The 22,348-nt window shown below is 48.5% G+C and overlaps 1 protein-coding gene across 1 annotated transcript in view; it reads right to left on the bottom strand.

Moving 5' to 3' along the window:
- The window catches only part of ABCC8 (ATP binding cassette subfamily C member 8), a 78,354-nt gene extending 66,402 nt beyond the window's left edge, over positions 1-11,952 (bottom strand). The window contains exons 1-4 of the mRNA XM_061131196.1: positions 11,805-11,952; positions 10,388-10,529; positions 6,644-6,765; positions 617-783 (exon numbers count right to left, since the gene is read on the bottom strand). Of these exons, the coding sequence (XP_060987179.1) occupies positions 617-783; positions 6,644-6,765; positions 10,388-10,529; positions 11,805-11,952 (579 nt within the window). The remainder of the gene's footprint in view (positions 1-616; positions 784-6,643; positions 6,766-10,387; positions 10,530-11,804) is intronic.
- Between the last annotated feature and the right edge of the window lie 10,396 nt (positions 11,953-22,348).

Below are 22,348 nucleotides of genomic sequence, written 5' to 3'. Positions count from 1 at the left end.
CCTATTTATGTTAAGGAGATATCCTTAACAGATGCAAGTATGTAAGCACAATATATTAATAAAAAGAATGGAAGGATACATACTAGAATGTTAATCTGGGTTACCTGGGGAGAGACTGGTTGAGGGAGGGGAAGGTATGAATCTCAGAGAGGAAAAGGGAGCAAGCAGAAATGATTAAAAAAAACCCAAACTCAAAAGATATGTATGTAGCCACACTTACCACATTTACTAACTCATGTGTAATTATGTGAATACATTAAAATAAAACAAGCCCCCCCACCTCAAAAAGAAAAAAAAAAAAAAATCAAACTCAGAGAAGCCAGAACCTGAAGTTTTATTTCCTATCAAACCCAGATCCTATGGCCTCAGCTGTCCCCTCCTCTCCCCCTGGAAGCCTGGGGTAGAGGGCTGCTGGGCTGGATGGAATGTTCCTCCTGAAACATCCCTCACTGGCCTCAACTCTCCTTTTGAGGACAGGTGAAAGAAGCTGACTCCTTCCAGGACTTGGCTAAGAAGCAGGGTGGAGGCCCACATCCAGGGGCAGGACCCTGGTCAGCAGCCCCGCCCTGGCCCAGGTGTGTCCTCAGGTGGGTGCAGCCCAGGGGGGCCTGCTTACCCTCACCCTGATGACGTTGATCTCCACGAGGAGAAGCATCCCGTAGAGGATCACCAGCAGCCCCGTGAGGCAGAAGCGCAGCTGCGAGAAGCCGATGGCATGGTCGTAGAACTTGACAAACTTGATGGTCTTGGTGATGAAGGCCAGGGTCCAGTAGACTAGCAGGGCTGCCGGGGAGAGGCGAGAGAGCAGGGAGAACGTGCATGCACGTATGTGTATGTGTGTGCACTCACGTGTGTGCATGTGTGCAAGAGGAGAGAAAAGTGTGTCAGGGAGGAGGTGTGCCTGTAGGCAAGTACACTCAGAGTGAGAGATGTCTGTGTGTGTGAATATAAGAGTATATGATTTTGAGACAGTGAAAGTAAAGGTGTTAGTCATTCATTCACATCTGACTCTTTGCGACTCTATGGACTGTGGCCCACCAGGCTCCTCTGTCCATGGAATTCTCCAGGCAAGAATACTGGAGCGGATTGCCATGCCCTTCTCCAGGGGATCATCCTCACCCAGGGATTGAACCCGGGTCTCTTGCATTGCAGGTAGATTCTTTACTGTCTGAGCTACCAGAGAAGCAATGTGCATACATTAAAACATTCATGACAGGCATGTTCAGAGATAATAATATTCCTATAAGTCAAGGTGGTCAGCCAAATTTTCCTTTATAATAAATAAGAAGAAAAATGGTGAAATTATTTCTTGAATTTAGCTAAGTTATAGGCACTGTGTCAAATAAGCACTTTAAACATATTTATCTCATTTATTTCTTACAAAAGCCTTGTGAGCAAAGTCCTGCCATCACCCTCTATTAAACAGATAAAGGAATCAGAAAGGTTTAGTAACTGATCCAAGGTCACACAGCCATTAAGTGGCATAACTGGGCTAGCCTAATGCCTAATACATGCAGGCTCCACCTTATAATGGCTTCCTTGTGGAATCCCCAGTCTGAGAATATCTTAAAGGTCCTTCAATCTACTCCTTTAATTTTACAAATGAGGAAGCTGAGACCCAGAGAGAGGAGGGGACCTGCCCAAGCTCACTGCAAGCTAATGCCAGAGGGAGGGTGAGGGCCTAGGACCCTGGCCCACCTCGCCTAGAGCCCACTATGGCACAGTGATGCTCTTCAGGGAGCCTGGGGAGTGGGGGATACAAAAAAGTGAGTCACATTCCTGTGAGGCAGTGCGTATTGTGGTTAGAGCTGGGCCTGCAGCCAGATACGCCTGGGCTCAGGTTCTGTGACTTAATAGCGACACGATCCTGAGAAAGTCACCTAACGCATCTAGGCTTTAGTTTCCTCATCCATAAATGGGAATAATAATATTACTACCTCAAAGGTTGTGAGCAATGTATGGAAAGCATTTAGCACAGTGACCCTGGCACACACTGGGTGCTCTTTGGATATCAGATGCTAATATATTTATTATCTCCAGATTTCAGACCTGGGACCATAAATGTCAGAAGCCATTGGTGAATTCTATCCTCTAAATTCCTATCTACCCCATTCAAATCCACCAATAAGCCAGCCGGTTTTGGCTTACTGGTGATGACAAAAGATAGCAGTAATTAAGTCCCCATTTAGGGAGAGCTTTAGCATAGGCGGTCCTTCCCCCTTACTCCCTGGAGTCATATGGTTTACGATATATGACATATGGGATCTTATATATGATATAAGGTCAGCCCAAATGCCTAAAGCTCTTCTCTAGAGGAATCACAGAGAGGGAAGAAGACCATCACCCTGCCTTCCCTCCCCGGGTGGGCCTGGACATGAATGCCAGGGCATCTCTTGGGGACAAAAGCTGCGGTCTGTCTCAGCCTGGCTCCAGGCTGGGAACTAGGTTGAGACACTGAATTGCGAATGCCACCTATCTCAGGTCCTGGAGTGAGAGCATCAGGATAGAAGGCAGGAGTGTCTGCTTCTGGCCCCAGCCCTCAAGTCTGGATGCTCTCAGCTGAGCCTGGTCTCCGGGTCACAAGGAATCCCCTAGCTGGAGGCCATACCCCTGCCTCCACACCTATATTCTCCCAGTAGACTCTATCCCAGCCACCAGAAGCTCTGGAGGCCTTCGTGAGTGTTTCCTACTGGGACCAAGATTTGTAAATACGTCTCAGATTGGTCTTGCCTCTAATCCTTAACAGACAGGATCTGATTTGATCTTTATAAGAACCCTATGACATAGCCAGGGCCTTACTATTCCTGTCCAGATAGGGAGACTGAGGCTCAGAGAGCCTGAGCGTCTTGTCCAAGGTCACACAGAGAGTTAGTAGTGGACCCAGGACTAAGCCCAGGGGTAATTTCCACAACCCTACCCTACAGTGCTGAGCCCTCAGCCTGTGGCCAGATAGAGCAGTGCTCGGTAAAAGCTTAGGGCTTGTCTGAGAGAACAGGAGAGGGGAAAGAACAGCACAGAGGCTGCTGCTGAGCTTTAAACTCTGAATTCCCCTGAACCTACCACAACATTGTTAGTCAACTATACTCCAATAGAAAAGAAAAAGTTAAAAAAGTAAAATGATTAAAAAAAACCCTCTGAATTCTCATTACCTCTACTTCTTCCCTCGCTCTCCTCTCCCTCACCCCCACATCCTACCTATTACCAAATTCTATTTTACTTCCTAATTATCTTGAATCCATCCACTTCTGTCCATCTGGGTGGCCACCTGGGTTGCCACCATAATGTCTCCTCTGGACTACCGTTAGAGATTTCTCATGGTTTCCCCACTTCCCCTCCCGCCCTCCAGAGACCAATACATTTAATGAAATAAGGTCTCAATGCACCCATGTTCATAACAGCATAATTTGTAATAGCCAAAAGGTGGAAGCAACTCAACTGCTTATTGATGGATGAATGTATAAACAAAATATGGTATACATATAATATATATATATATACACAATGGAATGTGTATATACACAATGGAATATATATATATACACACACAGAGACATACACAATGTCCCTCCAGAGACCAATACATTTAATGAAATAAGATCTCAATGCACCCATGTTCATAACAGCATAATTTGTAATAGCCAAAAGGTGGAAGCAACTCAACTGCTTATTGATGGATGAATGTATAAACAAAATATGGTATACATATAAAATATATATATATATACAATGGAATGTGTATATACACAATGGAATATATATATATACACACACAGAGACATACACAATGGAAAGTCATTCAGCCTTAAAAAGGAAGAATTTTCTGACACGTGCTACAAATGGGTGAATCTTGAGACTATAAAACAAAGTTAAATGAACTTTAACTTTAAATGGACAAAATAGTGCATGATTTAACATAAATGAAGTGCCTAAAGTAGTCAAATTCACAGAGACAGAAAGTAGAATGCCAGCTTTAAAAGGTTGCTTAATGTGTACAGTTATTGTTTAATGGGAAAATGAAAGAGTTTTGGAGATGGATGGTGATGATATTTATCCAACAAGGTGATAGCATTGAATGCCACTGAAGTGTACATTTAAAAGTGATTAAAATAAGTTTTATGTTACATACCCTCAATGGCTTCCCATTGTCCTTGGATAAAGACCAAAGCCTGTGGTGTGGCCTTCAAGGTCCTGCCCCGCCTGCCACTCTAGCCTTCATAGCTCAGGTCCCTTCTGCCCGCTGCACTCTAGCACCACCTCCCTCCTCCACCCCAGATTTCCTAATGTGCTTTCCTTCTTCTGCCTCTGGGCCTTTGCATATGCTGCTCCTTCTGTCGGAAGCATTTCCCTGTCCCTTTCCCCAACTAGTTCCTACCTATTCTTCCGTTTTCAACTCAAACATGACGTTCCCATAGAATACCTCCTGATCTCACCCAGGTCCACGAACAAGGTTACTTCTCAGGACACTGTAAGCTGCGTCACAGTTCACCTTTCTGTAGGACTCCAGACCTGTGACTAGGCAGTAGCCTCCACAGAAGGACAGTTCTTTCTCTAACACTCACTGCCCTGCAGCCCATGGGGTGCATCCTTTTCACTTTTCCCTGTTCTAGAACTTCCGGCTCCATGGAGAGTAAAACTCTACCTAAGGGGAATGGAGGGAGTTAGTCCTTGTTCCTTGCAGAAAGACTGGTCTGTCCAAGGGTGGTAATTTGTGCTTCATTGTTGTTGTTGAGTCACTAGGTTGTATTCAACTCTTTTGACCCCCTGGACTGTAGCCTGCCAGGCTCCTCTGTCCATGGAATTTCTCAGGCAAGAACACTGGAGTGGGTTGCCAGTCCCTTCTCCAGGGGATCTTCCCAACCCAGGGATCAAAACTGTGTGTCTCCTGCATTGGCAGGCAGATTCTTTACTGCTGAGCTAGGGGAAGCCCAATTGGTGCTTTAGGAAGAGAATATTATATGCTTTCTGGAGAATGACAAAATGAACTTGCCAGATGTGCAGATGGGGTGTTTCCAGGGGCACTGGTCAGCCAAGCCTGGCAAATAAGGAGGGATCTCTATGCATGAGAACCTCCTTCAGACACTGGTGCAGGAGGCTCTCTGAAGCCTGTATTTAACATCTCTCCACCTGCTGCCCCTCAGTCCCCCAACCATATTCACATGGGGCTCCTGGGGAGAGGGCATCTCTTGGACGATCCTGATGGAGTGCAGCTCCCACCTTAGCAGGAAGGTAGACCTTAGACTATCTTGGGAAGCAACCCGTTCCCACTCATGACACCAAGCTATCTCTGGCTTAGCCTAGAGAGTTCCAGACTCCAGATGTCAATTAATGCTGTGACTTCTAAAAATCATGGTCTGACTTAATGACACACAGTCTGACCACAGCTAACAGTCAGACGTACAGCCCGGCCTTAGGCATGCAGACCGAGCCCCACACAGAGGAAGGTCTGTGGATTTACACCTCGGGTCCAACACAGTCTGAGGACTTTTAGACACACAGCTTCATTCTTTTTAAGAGCCTTCCAGACTCCTGGGTTCTAAACCAGATTTTACCCCTTGACTAGCTGGGAAGACTAGTGCAAGCCACTTAACTTCTGAGCCTTGGTCTCCTGATCTGCAAAAGGGTAATGATGGTACCTTTCTCATAGAGTTGTTGTAAGGATTACATGGAGTTAATATATGTAAAATGCTTAGGATTGTGCCTGACACATAGGAGGTGCTAAATGAGTGTTTGCTGTCATTATGTGTAACCTCTGAGTTCAGTGTTCACGTCTGTAGAATGGGGATAGCAACAGTACAGAGGGAGAGTGTCAGGGTTAAGTGAGATAATGCATGGAGGAAGCTTAGCATTGAGCCTGGCACACAGTACAGTTTCAATAAAGGTCAACAGTCATCACCGTTGTCTCTGCCTGGGACCCCGGTCACATGGTGTCAGAAGGTCTAAGCGGGCACTCCTAAGCGTTGGCAAACCGCAGGCTCTGGTCCTGGGGCCCTTCTCTTTTCTAAATTTACCACATCTGGGCTCAAGTTTTACATGCCACCTACAAAGCCATGACTGCCCCAGACCTCCCCTGAGTGCCCAACTTGTTTATCTGCCTGCCTGATACTTGAGCTGGCTGTTTCAGCTCAGTGTGGCTTAAACACCCCAACTCCTGCTCTTTGCCACATTGGTCACTCACACACTGTTCACACAGGTGCCCAGGCCCAAAGCCTAGGAGTCTTCTGGTCCTCTACTGGCCCCCGACCTAACCTTCAACCATTCTCCCCGCATTTGCCTTGGCCCACACCAGCTTCTTTGCCAAGTTTGCGCCCATCAGAAGGTCTTTGCACTTGCTTTACCATTTGCATGCAACATCCACCCCCCAAAGTCTGCATGCTCACTCTTACCAGAGGCCTCCTCCGGGCATGCTATACAGACAGCAACACAGCTTTTCCTCTCTACCACTTTCCTTACTCTGTGTTCTTAGCATCATCACTACTTGTTTGTCTACTGTCTTTGTCTGTACGTCTCCTCCACAAGACTGGAGGCTCCACAATGGCAGGGATTTTTCTCCACTTCTGAACCTCTAGCGCCTAGAACAGCGCCTGGCACAGGAACAAATCGAAGTCCCTATTCCCTCCCCCTCTCACCCCTCCCGCTTCCCTACCGATCAGCAGCTTGGGGAAGTTGGAGGTCTCAATGTTGTGATAGTAGACCACAGAGGTGACAGCGGCCATGAACGCCATCCCGGCCGGCATGTACAGGTGGAGATGGCGGGACTCGGTCACCCTGAGAGGAGGGCAAGAGAGAAGGAGAGAGGAGATGTGGGTGAGCTGTGCCATACCCCAACAGAGTAGCCCAGGCCTCGTGTTTAGGGCGCAGCAAGCAGTGCGGCCTCCACAACACACGCGTGGTGGCTATATGTTGGCAGCTCTGCTTGGCAGTACCCCAAACACGTCTGTTAACTAAGGGGCCCAGGTGTCCACATGGAGATGCTACGAGGGTTTGGTGTTCAGGCTTTGAAATTCATGGTCTTCTCTCCCTGGGTTTATGCTTACAGGATCTGGCAGAGGGAAGCTGGCCTTGGCAGTCACAGCTGCAAAGCTTCTAGCCTGAAACCAGAATGCAGAGAAGCTGGGGTCCTGATGCCGTCACTAAGCCACCACACCAACTAAAAAAGGTGGCCTCCAGATTTCTTGTTAAATGAGACTGTAAGTGTTGATATTCTTCAAGCCTTGATTAGTGGATAGTCTCAGCACAAGGTCTTCACACTGTTATAGGAGGTACAAGGCAGTCACTAGTGGGGACACTGGGAACAGCCAACACCCTGCCCAGGGGTCCTTCAAAACTCTCGCCTCTGTGTTCCTTGAAATAACTTTGAAGTGACTTCCTTGGCATTTCAGTGGCTAAACACCACATTCCCAGGGCAGGGAGCCTGGGCTTGATCCCTGATCAGGGAAATAGAGCCCACATGCTGCAACTAAGACTGGCACAGACAAAAAAATAATAAATAAACATTTTTAAAAGAAATACATAGAACATTTTTTAAAAAGAAAGAATTTTGAGAAACTCTGTACCCCTGCATAGATTTTAAGTGACATCTAAAATGTTATTTCATAAGTTTAAATACAGTCTTTTGTTTGCAGTAGAAGGTAGAAATAATAAATATTCTATAAGATAAAATGACAATGAATAACCATAATTGAAATAAGAATTTTATGACACGACTTAAACAGATTTGGCTGCTTTATTGAATAATACATACTGACTTAGATAACAAATTAGGTAAAAGTTTCTACAGGGCTTTTTCCAGTTTATGCTGGTCTGAGAAAACATTCTATGTTAAGAAAAAAAATTTCTAAATAACCTAAAAACGTTTGGTTGTTCTAAATTCAGAGCACCACAGAGAAATAATTCTTAAAGGAAGATAAGAAGCCCTATAGGTTAGATACCTTAATTAATCACTGTAAGAAGTTTGCATGTGTGCTAAGTCACTTCATCTGTGTCTGGCTCTTTGTGTCCCCATGGACTGTGGTTTGCCAGGCTCCTCTGTCCAAGAGATTTTCCAGGCAAAAATAATGGAATAGGTTGCCATGCCCTCCTCCAGGGGATCTTCCCTACCCAGGGATCGAACCCATGTTTCCTGTGTCTCCTGCATTAGCAGGCAGGTTCTTTACCACTAACACCACCTGGGAAGCCCAAATGAGGCTTATACTTGAAGACCACTGCTTTAACACCCCCTCTCTTATCTGCCCTGTAGACTTCTCAGCAAGTCTGTAAACCCAGGGTGGGTGGATTGGGGGTGTCAGAAGCCCCTGCCTTCTGAAGGCCCCTACGGCTTCTCCTCCAGTCTGATTCCCTGCCCATGTCCCTCTTTCATGCTCGCCTGCCCAGGGGTGTAGGCTACAGATGGAAACCAGCAGACACTAGGTGACAAGTGCCCAACTGAGGAGCTGACTCACCCTCTGGGGAGCTGATAGTGATTTGCACTGAGCGTAGAGAGGTTTGGGATACAGGTGCTGCCCACACAGGGGGCTCTGCTGAACAGCCAGCAGGAAGGAGTCCCCAGCCAGATTTTTTCCAGTCTCCCACATCCTGGGAGTGTATTATCTGCCCAGGGCTCTGCCACTCTGCACTCTGCATTCTCTCCATGCTCTAAGATCATCCTGGACTCTCCTATGAAGCAGGTCAGGCAAGGATTATGAAGCTCATTTCACAGGTAGAGAAAGTGAGGCCCAGGAAGGCTGGGTGACTTGTCCAAAGTCCTACAGCTGATACGCGGCATAGCAGAAACGCTGGTGAAGACTGAGGTCTACCTTCTCTACAGATAGGATGTTTTCCTCTCCATTGCTTTGTCCCTTATAGCCCAGTGAGGATCTTCTGGCCCCAGGGCTCACAAGGCAGCCCTCCCCTCTCTGGCATTTGCGCTGCTTTGGAAAGGGTGCTGGGATGGAAGGCGGGAGGCAGACTTCTCACCTGCTAGTTATGTGGCAGTGTGCATTCTTGTCCTACTCATCTCTTGGGCTTTGGAGGAAGCCCAAGGCAAGCAGTTATCACAGAGATTATTTCTGAAGCCAGGATGCAGTGGGAATGGAGGGTGAGGGAGTATGTGTATCGATGGGGGTGGGGACCCCCGATCCCCTCCCCTGGTTGTCCAACTCCAGGAGCCAGGGTTGGCAGGAGTGGAATCTGAGCATAGTCTAATCCCTGCTTAGAGGGGTTGGACCTCAGCTATTTAAGCCAAATGCCCACCACCTTCCACCACCCCTTCACCCAGGGAGTCATTCTTCCTTAACGCGATGGCTGCTCACCTCCTCCTTGTCTGCACCCCCGGCTACTGACATACCACTTTCAGCTGCAGTCATCTCTCACCTAGACTACCGTGGTCACCTCCTAGGTGCTGTTTCTACCTCCAGCTACTCACTGCTGCCACCCTGCCCTCAAGTTCTCACCTCCAAGTGCTGTGCTGATTATATCGCTTCTAAACTGCCTGCAAATTTCAACTCAAACCCTCAGCCTGGTGTTGGAAACCTTCCTGGAGAGGCCCTCAGTGTCCAAGTCTCAGCCTTCACAGCTCTGGTGTGTTTCACACTAGCCCCGCTGCACTGCTCCCACCCTCTCCGGAACTCCTCTGCTCCTCGGAACCCTAGTCATCCTTCCAGATTCGGCTCAGAAGCCCCCTCAACCATGAAGCTTGCCCAATCTGCCTTCCTTTATCCTCCCAGAATACTTACTTGCAAGATTATTTAATTTATCCTCTTAAGGAGTCACTAAGGGTCTACGGAACTTTCTCATGTGCCTTGCACGGTAAATACAAAGATAAAGAAAATGCAGCTTCCAGTTCTGAGGCCTTTCTGGCTTAGGGGGAAAGAGTTTGCAAATAGATACAGATGAGAACATACAGTATGACCTGTGCAGTGGCAGAGGTGTGGAGAGTATGCTGTGAGGCCCTGGGAAAGGTGGGCATGGGGAGAAGGCCTTTGGGAATGAGGCTTGAGACAGGGAAGGCCAACTGTGAGGAACCTGGATGCCAGGCTAAGCACTTGGGACCTTGAAAACAACTGGGAGCCAAGGAAAGGTCTCAAGCAAGACTGATTTTTTGCCCTGAGAAGGTAACTCCAACAGCCTGTGAGGTAGGCTGAGTATATCCACAGAAGCTACGGTACTCTAATAAATTCTAGGATTATTTCACTGGGTCTTGATGCGCAGATCTGGGTAGGGTATGATTCTCAGTGTCCAGTGCCTGGCACAGAGAGCCTAGCATACAGATGTTAGGTAAACAGTTGCTGAATTTATTAGCAAGTGAAACCATATCGGTTCATGGAGTAAAGGTGAGCTGGGGTCTCCTTGGGCCTTTCGGGAGGCACCCTGGAAGAGACCCACTCTCTTCGGCCCTCTGAGAGCCACTCACCCATCAGACAGGATGCCCTCCGCGATCTCACACACCAGGACGAAGAGCAACATGAAGGTCAGGATCCAGCGCAGGTTGTGCCCAGGGAAGTGGAGCCATGTGCTGTGGTGAATGTGCACCTTGGAGCTCTGACTGCCCCATCCTGCAAGGAGACACAGGAAGAGGCGGGGAGCCTGGCTCACCTGGAGGAGGTTTCCTGAGCCCCAGGAAGGTGCTTAGGCACTGGGCACATGGTGGGGATGAGGAGTGTACCCAGGACAGTGCCCCAGTCTGTTCACTTGAACTAAATGTCTTTGCATGAAGCCCAGACCCACAGAGGCCCACATGTGTAGGTACCCATTTTATATCTGGCTTTTCATGTGACAAACTACAGCGTAAATAAACCATCTGGTTGACAGCAACAGTGTAAATGCTGGTACAATTTTTGATGTATCTGTGAGCATAGCTTCCTTCCTATTTCTAATTGTCTTTGTCAGTAACTAGCAACTTTTTGCTTCTGCAGCATCCTCCTCTTTTTAATTCTGTGAGGATTTTTCCTTTCTTCCCAAAAGCTGTGTATGAATGATAAGATTTGCTTTTTCTCATAATTAGAGGGAATTAACAGGTTTTGGGGGAATCAGGGGACACCCTGTGAGTTGACAGAGCTAGCCAGCTTGTGAAATTCGAGGTCTTGGAGAGACATACAGGGAACCCCAGGAAAGAGGCACTGAAAACCTCCCGGGCGGTTCCGCCCAGCTCTGCAGAGGGATTTCAAACAGGGTTCTGGGGGCCTCCGGGGTCGCTGCTAAGTCGGATGGGCTCTGCACTGATGGAGACTGAGAAGTTGCACTCTAGGCACACGCGCGCCCGGATGGGGTTGGCTGGGGAAGCGGAGCCTCTTCTCGCTCAGGGCGAGTGGGATCCCAGGATCTCCGGAGGCTGCTGACCACCACTGTCCCGCTCAGCCGAGGGCTCGCAGGGCCTCCATCCCAGCCTCCGAGGCGCAGGCTGCTCTCCTCCGGGCCCCAGTGGCGGCTGACGAGGAGGGTGCCCTGGGGGAGGGGTGACCCGGCTCCCTACCTAGCGCCTCTGAGAGTACAGCCAGACCCCCTACCGACCTTTCCAGCGCGGACAGAGACCCCCTGCCTTCCCCTTTCTCCATTCCGGCTCTAGCCCTGCGGTGGCAAAACTTGGGGGTCCTCTGGGTCAGGAGCTTCCGTTGTGGTTGGTGAGGTTTCAGGGACATCCCAGTGGTGAGGGCTGCGCGGAGGTGCGAGCGCAGGGACCGAGGGGCATCACACAGAGCAGGGGAACCCCGGAGCGAGGCGAGCGGCGATCGCCCGCCCGCAAGGGGACACCAAGAGCGGCAGGACGCAGCGCCTCCTCCTCCCTCCCGGCCTCGCCCTCCCCTCCTCCGCCGCTCGCCCCGAGCGCTCACCGATGAAGAGGATGGGGAAGGTGATGAAGAGCAGGAAGACGTGCGGCACCACGTTGAGCGCGTCCACGAAGCAACCGTTGTTGAGGACGCCCTGGTCCACCCGGTAGGCGGCCGAGTGGTTCTCGCTGCCGCAGAAGGCCAGGGGCATGGCGGCGCCGGCGCGGGCTCCGGCTCGGGCTGCGGCTGCAGCTGGCTCCACGCGCCTCGCGCGCTCTGTCCCCTGTAGCTCCGCGGCCCGGCCTGGCCGCCAGGCCCCCGCCCCCACCCCGCGGGCCCCGCCCCGCCGGCGCTCCCGCGCCCCCACCCCCCACCTCCCTGCTCCGCTACCTGCGGGTCCCCGGGGGGCGGCGGGGAGCCAGACCCGCCCGGCCGCGCTGGGACCGGGAGTTTCAGCTGCGGCGCCCAAGCGAGGTGCTGTGCGGGGGGGGGGGGGCCGCCTGGTGGGTGCCCCGCTGCGCGCGCACGCGGGGGCATGGGAGAAGGCAGGCTGGCTGGGTGGGTGGGCCCGCTTGATTCTGGGTGGGAGGCTGAGGGGTGCAGAAGAGAGGAGGGGCCTCGTGTGTCCGGAGTGAGTGCGATAGGAGTCTCACTGCCCTGGGTCTGAAATGTGGGCTCACCTGGCCTGGTGCTGGTGGGTGAAGTTAGATCTGAGGGTCCTGCTGGAGGCAGAGTGGGACAAATCCCACCCCATATGAATAGGAAAAGCATTGAAAAACAGTATCTAGGGGGACAGTTTGATTGTTTTCAAAAGTCCTTCCAGGGGCTGGATGTTCAGAGGTGCCTCATAGCCTATCCCACTCTTTCGCAAAGGGCATCTCCCAATACTCCTGCTAAATACAGGCTATAATCTCTCCCATTTTTCTGGTGAGGAAACTGAGGCTCGGGGAGTTTACATGACTGACCCCAGGCCTCACTGTATCCAGTGAAGGCGATGGAAGGCAGCCAAGAGGGATGGAAAGATAATGTCCCCCTAAGCTGTGTCCTTGGTGCCTCAGTGGTAGAGAATCTGCCTGCCAATGCAAGAGACACAGGAGACTTGGGTTCCATCCTTGGGTGGGGATGATCCCCTGGAATAGGAAATGGCAACCCACTCTAGTATTCTTGCCTGGGAAATCCTGTGGACAGAGGAGCATGGCAGGCTGTAGTCCATGGGGTCACAAAGAGTCGGACATGACTGAGTGAGCATGCACACAACCTGTTTCCTTAACCTGACACACACAAGCTTAAGGAGTTCAAGAACCCTTAAGCCTGTGAAATTGTAGAGACAATATTGTGCCTTTTTGGAAAAATTCTCATAGGTCTATGGGAAAAAATAGTTTATGTCCTATGAAGAAAGAAGACAAAGGGAATTTTGGTTTAGATTTTAGAAGAATTTTCTGAGTTAGAGGTTTGCAACATAAATGCATGTATTCTCAAGGGGAGCTGGGGCGTCATCAAGGAAGCTCTCTTCAGTCCCTTTCCCTCTTAGCCTCTCTAAGCCTGTTCTGAGGCTACTTTGAGGCTCAGAGCCTTTACAGAACTCTGTCGGGCAGGGCCTCAGCTCTGCCTCAGGCCTTGAGAGAGGCCAGGGCAGAGCCAGGCACCAGAGCAGAAGGCAGGTGGGGCTGAGTCAAGAGCTTAGGCAGGGCAGGAGATCAGAGTCCAAAGTCCTTGGACCGTCTCTGACTTTGGGGAATCTCCATGAGGCTGAAAGAGGCCTGCGGTATTAGCCAAAATAGTGAAAACCTGGTGGCAGTAAATGTCCAGAACCAGTGAAAGGAGTTAATTAACAAGGGTGAAGGCAGTCACTGAAAAAGTGATTGCTGAGTGTATGTATGTAACCAAGTGGGAAAAGCTTATGAGACAATGTCGGATGAAAAATTAAGAAATAAAATTGTATGTTTCCTTTGATTATAGTCATATTAAATATGTATATTTGAATGCAAGCCTGCAGGGGAAGCTCAGACTTGGAAATGGCTGTTAGGTTAGGGTGGTGTATAGAGTACATTAGCTGCTGTTGCTGTGCTGATTCTTATTGTTATTATCATTCTCTTTCTGTAAGAACGAAACAACTATGTTTCAAAGAGATATGATGTGCCCTTGGTCACCTAGCAAGATTGTTTTTAAGATTTTATTTTTGACTCCCAAGCTTTTCTTTTCACACTTTCTGCTGCCATTTTGGGGACTTCCTTAGTGGTCCAGTGGTTAAGTCTTCACATTTCAATGCAGAGGGTGCAGGTTCGATCCCTGGCTGGGGAGCTAAGATCCCACCTGCCTTGTTGCCAAACAAACCAAAACATAAAACAGAGGCAATATTATTGAAGTAACAAATTCAATAAAGACTTTAAAAATGGTCCACGTAAAAAAAAAATCTTAAAAAAAAACCCCAGCAACTTTTTGTTGTCATTTTGGTTTTGTAGTTATAATTTCAGTTTTTCACACTTTCAGCAATGCTATTTTACCTTTCAGTAGTAGTAATATTTTGTTGTTGTTGAGTCACTCAGTCTTGTCTGACTCTTTTTGATCCCATGGACTGCGGCATGCCAGGCTTCCCTGTCCTTCACCAGAGAATATATATGTGTATTCCAGTAGCACAATTACCAGTGGTGATATAGGTGTGTTTAAAAGACAAGTCCCCAGTCCTGGCTCTACCGCTGTGAGTTATGTCACAGAGGACGAGTCACCGTTCTGTGCTTAACTTTCCTCTTTTCTAATGGGGAAGATAATAATACAGACCCCAGAGGATTAAAATGAGGTCACAGGCATACATGTGCTATGTTAGCCTGGAAGATGATCCTGGCTACTTCATCCTCTGGGGGCTCACACATGGGACCCCATCAATCAATGAAGGTTATCTAGTGGCCTTTCCCTTCCTTGCACTCAGCACACAGTGCCCAGCATAACCCACATACTTGCTTCTTCTAGGTCATTTGAAATAAACAAAAAGCCTGCTCTAACCCAAACTGGGGGGCTTCCCAGGTGACATTAATAGTAAAGAATCTGGTTGAAATGCAGGAGACACGGGTTTGATCCCTGGGTCAGGAAGATCCCCTGGAAGAGGACATGGCAACCCACTCCAGTGTTCTTGCTTGTTAATCCCATGGAAAGAGGAACCTGGCAGGCTACAGTTCAAAGGGTCGCAAAGAGTTGGACACGACTGAAGTGACTTAGCACACAACCCAAGCTGGACCCAAATATACAGGACAATTAAGGGATCACTCACTGGGACTAAGAGAGTGTTGGGTCTAGAGGCTAGAAGGGGTATCATGTTTGCCATCTCTAATACAAACCTACTGCATGATAGGCAATTTCCACCCTTCCCTACACCTAGCTTTCTAGTGAGGATACGCATCCCACTGCCCATCATGTGACTGTATTATCTTGAAAAGTGTGGAGTTAGGGGACTTCCCTGGTGGTCCAGTGGCTGAGACTCTGTGCTTCCAATGCAGGGGGCCCGGTTGGATCCTTGGTCGGGGAACTAAATCTCACATGCCTCAACTAAGAGTTTGCATGCCACAGCTAAGACCCAGCATAGCCAAATAAATAAATTTTTTTAAGAAGTGTGGAACTGGGTGCATAAAGAGGCATGAAAAGACTTCTGCTGTAACATGGATTGTAATCTTGAAAACACCCAAATGTTCATCAATAGAGGGCTAGTGAAAGCAAAACCAAAAAACAAACGAACAATATCATAATTCCATGCTGTGGGATACTGCGAGGCAAATACAGAGAATGAAGTAGGGTTATGTACAGAGATGTGGAAAGATGTCCAAGGCATAGATATAGAGCAGTATGTGCGTGCGGCATGAACCCATTTTATTTCTGCAACAGAAACAGACAGGGAGCTGCAATGTCTCTATGGGGAGGCACTGGATCTCAAGCTTTTCCACCTCTAAAGATGCTGGCTAGATTAGATCAATAGCAGGCTTGAAGCAAGGGTATTCCCTTTTGAGAATTCTCAGCCTTCCTCAGAGTAGAATGGAAAACCTGGGAAGGATTTCACGACCTGGATTCTTGAGCTCAAAGGGCTCACCAGATGAACACAGCTGCAGGTAGAGATCCTCCCTCTCTTTGTGTACAGCGAGAGGAAACCTGGGTACAAGACTTCAAAAAACTTCCTTCTAGCTGTGATGTTCATGCTTTAGTGCCCTGGCTCAGGTGTGTCAGTAACCTGACAGAGGGGGTCATCAAGATGATAATGGTGACATAGTAGAGAAGGAGGATAGTTCAAGAAATTAACCCTTTCAGTAACCCCAATTAATAGTGTGATGGTTAAAAACAAACAAAACCAAAAATGGTATTATCCATGCTGTGCAGTAAGTACAGAGAGTAAAGTAGGCCTATCCGTGCATGCGTGCTAAGTCACTCAGTTGTGTCCGACTCTTTGCGACCCTGTGGACTGTAGCCCACCAGGCTCCTCTGTCCATGGAATTTTCCAGGCAAGAACACTGGAGTGGGTTGCCATGCCCTACTGCAAGGCATCTTCTCGACTCAGGGATCCAACCTCCTTCTCCTGCACTAGGAGGCGAGTTCTTTATCTCTAGCGCCACCTGGGAAGCCCCAGGGCTATCCAAACCTACTTGGAAAGATATTTTCCCCTGCCCCCAATTCTCCCTTCAGGCAGATGATTGTGAAGGAAATTCCAGGCGGAGAACAGACAACTGATATATCAAAGAGAGAGAAACTCTTGAGACCAGGAACCTGTGCTGCCTGCCTGCTGCACACACGTGTGTGTGTGTGTGTGTGTGTGTGTGTTTCTGTAGGGTGGGGTGGAGGGGTGGATAACCATCCAGCAAGTGAAAGGCTAGGTGTCAGTTGTGTCAGAAAAATCCACACAAGGGCCATTTTGAAGGAAGATTCCCTTGCCTCAGAGCAGGGGCACCAGACTAGCAGTGGCAGGGGACCCTCTGCCATCCTTGCCTGGGCAGATGCTGCAGAAACCAGAGGAACCCTCTTCAGTGTCTTGGCACCGCGTAACTGGGGAGGTGGGGAAGGAACTCCAAGAAAACCCAGGGTTAACATTTTCTGCCAGCCTGGAAGGGATAGAGGTCCGAAATAGAAATTAAATAAGTTTTTGTTCTTGCCCACTTAAGCTTTGGTCCAAGATCACCCTCACCATAGTAACACAAGCCAGAGGATGACTGCATGCATGGCCTGGTTTCTCTACACGCTTGAAGACAAGCCCATCCTCTCATTGTATTCCCAAAAGATCCGGCTCCCCAGTACCTTGATTTAAAATGGAGGCTTTACTGAACTCCTCATGGGGAGGTGGGAAGATGTAATTTTCACACCTACAACAGAGACTTGGTAGAATCTCCTGTTTCTCCTCCAGCCCAGCAGTCTTCTCTGATTTGTGTTTTCTTACCTCTCCTCTCTCTTTTTTCCCACACAGCCTCTTCTTCAAAACATGCCCTGCAGTCCCCAGGGCAATTCAGCATTTGCCTTCAGTTTCTACACCCACTCAGGGTTTCTCAAGCGTGCCCTGTGTCCCTTCCCTAGATGCCAACTGGCCTCAAGCCTGCTCTCTTCCTGGACAGATTATTGGGAGAGAGAATAAGATTTTTCTCTCTTTTGTTTCCCCAACATTTGTTGAGTTCTTAGTGTATACCACACTTTACCTGATTTAAGTCTCAGAGGAACTGCCTAGAAGTTACTATTATCAGAGAAAAAAATATCTGAGACTCGGAGGAGTTAAGCTCTTTTCCCAAGGTCACACAGCTGGAAAGTGGTAGAGAAAGGACCAAAACCCAACTGGGGCCAGCTTCAGAGCCTGCTGTCAGTCACTCCTTAAAGTGATGCTGAGGGTCCTGAGAATTTTACTGCTCTGAGACTTCATCTCCTGAGAAGAGAATGAATGCAGGCCCCAAAGGACAGACCTTTGGGGAAACCTACACAGCTGTGTACTCTGCCTTTTCTCTGTGTTAGAAGCCAAAGGAAATACCCAGTCATGACATCAGTCACTGGCATCAGTCGGGGGGCCAGGTGGCAGGACCTGAGTGTGAGGGGGTCCTGTGGAGTGGGGCCTTACCTGTGGGTGAAGCGGGCTCACAGATGACCTTGCGGTGATTTGCTTCAGAGATGATTTCCAGCGACAGAGGGAATGATTGCATGTGAGATGCATGGGGATCCCATAAGGGGCTATTATAAGTAATGCTGCAACACTTACTGATTTTTAATAACTGATTGAGCTCCTACCTAAAACTTTAGTGGGAAAGAATAAAATGCCAAGGCCCTTAGAGCATTCTCTAGCTTGATCATCATCAAGCAGGTGATATAATCGTCACCTTTAAAGCAAGTGATACAATCATCAGTACAGAGGTGAGCATGAAGCAGAGTGGAAAAGTCACTGACCCAAGGACCCCCAGCCATGTAGGTAGCAGAACTCAGGTTCCTACCTGGAGCATCCTGCTGAGAAACAAGGGTGGACTGGGGTAGGGGTGGGATAAATGAGGAAGGCCAAACGGGGTATGGGAGCTTTCCAGTTGGAAGGAGGTGCAAGGAGGTGTGGTGGGGGTGTCTGGAAGTTGTCTCTGCAAAGCAAGCCCACGCTTCTTATTTAGACTTGGCCGCTTGAGGGTGTGCCTATACGTAAGTATGTATACAGCCAACTTCCTGGCGCACTGGTGAAAACCTGGTGTATAAATTAAGGTATGTGTGGGCATGCCTGCCACAGTGACTCTGTTGGGGAGGAGGAAAGAAGACCCTTCTGTCTGGTGCTTGGGCAAAGAAAGACCTCTTCATGCAGGCAGAGACCTGAAAAGGAGGGAGGGAAGGAGAGCTAGGGATGAGAGAAACAGAGGCGTTGAGACAGACTCACAGCTACTACCTAACATTTACCTACTTACTCGAAAGAGACATTACTGAAGCACTCCCCCCTCATTCCCTGTACAGACTCAAAATTTTTTTTTAGCTAAAATTTAGTATATTAAACGTTCAAATTCGTGAATATATTTAAGTTTAAGCTTTTTGAGTAGCCAGGGTGCCCTTGAGAAGACAATCATTTAATGATGTGTGTTATGGGGCTTGGGCAAAGGACAGAGCCTGGAGAAGTTGTGATAAGAGTAAAGAGCCCTGTGGTTTGGAGAGAAGCGTCACCTTTTCCACTGGAGCTGGAGAAATCAAATCAAACTCCTCTGCTGGTCCAGCCCCCTGGTGGGAGAGGGTGGGGGGAGGAAGATGTTGAGATTTGTTTGCTCTCCTATTTCTGAGAAATAACTTGGTTCAGTCCATGGCTGCTCCAATCTATCTGAGACAGTTAGTCTATCCCTTATAGGCTTTATTGGGTATCTGCTGTGTGCAGACTGGGTTTCCCAGATTACATTGTTCCCTGCAACCCTGTAAACTGAATATTATTGTGTCCTCAGGAAGCTAAAGCCCAGAGAGGCTGAAGGATTTGCCCTAACTCACAAGCCAGTGAGATGCATAGTGAGTGAAAGTGAAGTTTCTCAGTCGTGTCCGACTCTTTGTGACCCCGTGGACTGTAGCCCACCAGGCTCCTCCGTCCTTGGGATTCTCCAGGCAAGCATACTGGGGTGGGTTGCCATTTCTTTCTCCAGGGGATCTTCCCAACTCAGGGATCAAAACCAGGTCTCCCGCATTGCAGGCAGATGCTTTAATCTCTGAGCCACCAGGGAAGCCAGTGAGATGCATAGCCTCCACTGAAACCCAGGTTCATCTGGATCTGGACCCACTATGCTTCCCATACCAGTGGTTCTCAGAGTGAGATCCCTGGGCCAATGGCATCACTAAGGAATTTGTTAGAAATGCAGATTCTTTGGTCCACCCTAAACTTACGGAATCTGAAATTCTGGGGATGGAGTTGAGAAATCTGTCTTATTTTTATTTTTAAAAATATTTGTTTGGCTGTGCCGAATCTTAATTGAGGCCTGAGGGATATTCCATCTTTGTTTTGGAGTTTGAGGTCTTTAGATGCAGCATGCGAACTCTTAGTTGAGGTATATGGAATCTAGTCCCCTGACTAAGAATTGAACCTGGGAGCTTGGTGTCTCATCCATCGGACCCCCAGGGAAGTCCTGAGAAATCTATTTTAACAAGTCCTCCGGGTGATTCTAACCCAGGCAGAATTCGAGAGCCACTGCTCTCTACTGCATTGTCTTCTGATTAGGAATAACAGATTGTCCCTACCCTCAGGGGTTTACAATCTGCTGGGAAAGAAGATAAACAAACATCTATTTATTTTTTTAAAAGGTGACTGGGCTTGCAGAGTTAGCGTTCTTGAAGTTTTAGGAGAAACAGTGGCCTTGGGGATGGCCCAGCCTATACAGGAGAAGAAGGGGGAGACTGGCTGGTTAGGGAGGGATACCACTGTATGTAAAGGTGGGGAAGCTGGGGTCAGACTTGCCCAGATGCAGTGAGGGAACCAGCAAGTCTGGCGGGAATGAGGCTCCATGAGGGAGGACAGTGGGAGGCTGGATGACTCGTGCTCTGGAATTTCCAGCTATGGAGCTCCCCCCAGAGATTCTGCCCCACTGTTCATTTGGCAATCCACATTTAGGAGGAATCTGTTGGGTGTGCCCAGCAGGGAGCAGTGGGAGCTAATAATAGGCTCCCTGACCCACTGACTGCCTGCTTCTAGGCTTTCAGCCTTGGGCTCAAATGTTACTTTCTCGTGTGAAGCCTTCCCTGACCCTCCCTCCTGGTAGGCTACTTAAAGGTCCCTCCTTTCTGTCTCTCAGCACTTTGTATAGTCCCTGTCACTGCCCTTGCCACCCAGTGATGGGCCATTTGCTGGTCTGCCTGACCCACTGTGGGCCAACACTGCGTCTCGTGTAACTTTGGTTCTGGCACGTGGCAGGTGCTCAAATCTCAAATCTTTGTTAAATGAATGAGTGAGTGGATGAATGAACGAACAAGTTGATCAATGATAATGTTTCCCCATGGGCACAACAGCTGTGTGCTTGCTCAGCTAAGTGGAAAATTGATGTCTATGAATTGATTCAGCCTTTTCATTGACTTACATCATATCATGCAGGTGCACTTTCTTTGTCTGCCTTTAACAGATTCCTCCTCATTCATTTGTTGGCATATCTCTATTGAACACATATTATATGGCCAGCCCCTTACAAAATGCAGAGACCCAGTGGTGAATACGGGGCCTGCTTTGAGTGAACTTATTCTTTAATCTTCCGGGAGGTCCCAACATCTCATTATTAAGGTCTTTTGTTTTAATCATCACCTTATTATAGAGTGGATTTAATCTCTTTTGGATCAGAGATACTTTTGAAAATCTGACAAAATTTAGACCACATCTCCAAAAGGAGATTTACATTCTGAGGTTCATAAGTTCTCCCTAAATCTACCCGTGGACCCTGAGTTAGGAACTGCAGGCCTGAGGTGGCTGCCCAGTAGATGTTGGTCAAACTGTGCAGAAGGTTTAGAGCCACATCAAGCAGAATTTTGCCCCTCGGTATCTGTCAAGTGAGTAAGGGGGCCTGAACAGTAGTCTGAGCTGACTCAGTGGTCTCAGGATCACCATAAACTGATGGAGAGTCTGTGGTCAGAGTGGCCAGCTGTGCAGCACACAGGTAGCGAGGAAGAAACTCTGCTTCCTCTGAGGTGACAGCCTTCATCGCTTGCCTGTGATGCTCCCTGAGAACCTCCCTTGTCTGTCCACCTGTGACCAGCATGTGGACTGTGGGGAAATAAAACTCCCTTAGATTTCTCAGTTCAGTTCAGTTCAGTCACTCAGTCGTGTCCAACTCTTTGCGACTCCATGAATCGCAGCACACCAGGCCTCCCTGTCCATCACAAACTCCCGGAGTTTACTCAAACTCCTGTCCATCGAGTCGGTGATGCCATCCAGCATTCTCATCCTCTGTCGTCCCCATCTCCTCCTGCCCCCAATCCTCCCCAGCATCAGGGTCTTTTCCAATGAGTCAACTCTTCGCATGAGGTGGCCAAAGTACTGGAGTTTCAGCTTCCACATCAGTCCTTCCAGTGAACACCCAGGACTGATCTCCTTTAGGATGGACTGGTTAGATGTTCTTGCAGTCCAAGGGACTCTCAAGAGTCTTCTCCAACACCACAATTCAAAAGCATCAATTTTTCGGCACTCAGCTTTCTTCACCATCCAACTCTCACATCCATATATGACTACTGGAAAAACCATAGCCTTGACCAGACGGACCTCTGTTGGCAAAGTAATGTCTCTGCTTTTAAATGTGCTATCTAGGTTGGTCATAACTTTCCTTCCAAGGAGTAAGCATCTTTTAATTTCATGGCTGCAATCACCATCTGCAGCGATTTTGGAGCCCAAAAAAATAAAGTCTGACACTGTTTCCACTGTTTCCCCATCTATTTCCCATGAGGTGATGGAACCAGATGACATGATCTTAGTTTTCTGAATGTTGAGCTTTAAGCCAACTTTTTCACTCTCCTCCTTCACTTTCATCAAGAGGCTTTTTCGTTCCTCTTCACTTTCTGCCATAAGGGTTGTGTCATCTCCGTATCTGAGGTTATTGATATTTCTCCTGGCAATCTTGATTCCAGCTTGTGCTTCCTCCAGCCCAGCATTTCTCATGGTGTTCTCTGCATATAAGTTAAAT

Source organism: Dama dama, chromosome 1 (genome assembly GCF_033118175.1).
Source record: "Dama dama isolate Ldn47 chromosome 1, ASM3311817v1, whole genome shotgun sequence".
Lineage (NCBI taxonomy): Eukaryota > Metazoa > Chordata > Mammalia > Artiodactyla > Cervidae > Dama > Dama dama.
The sequence above is the reverse complement of the archived record's forward strand: the minus strand, read 5'-3'. Positions and strand labels throughout refer to the sequence as shown.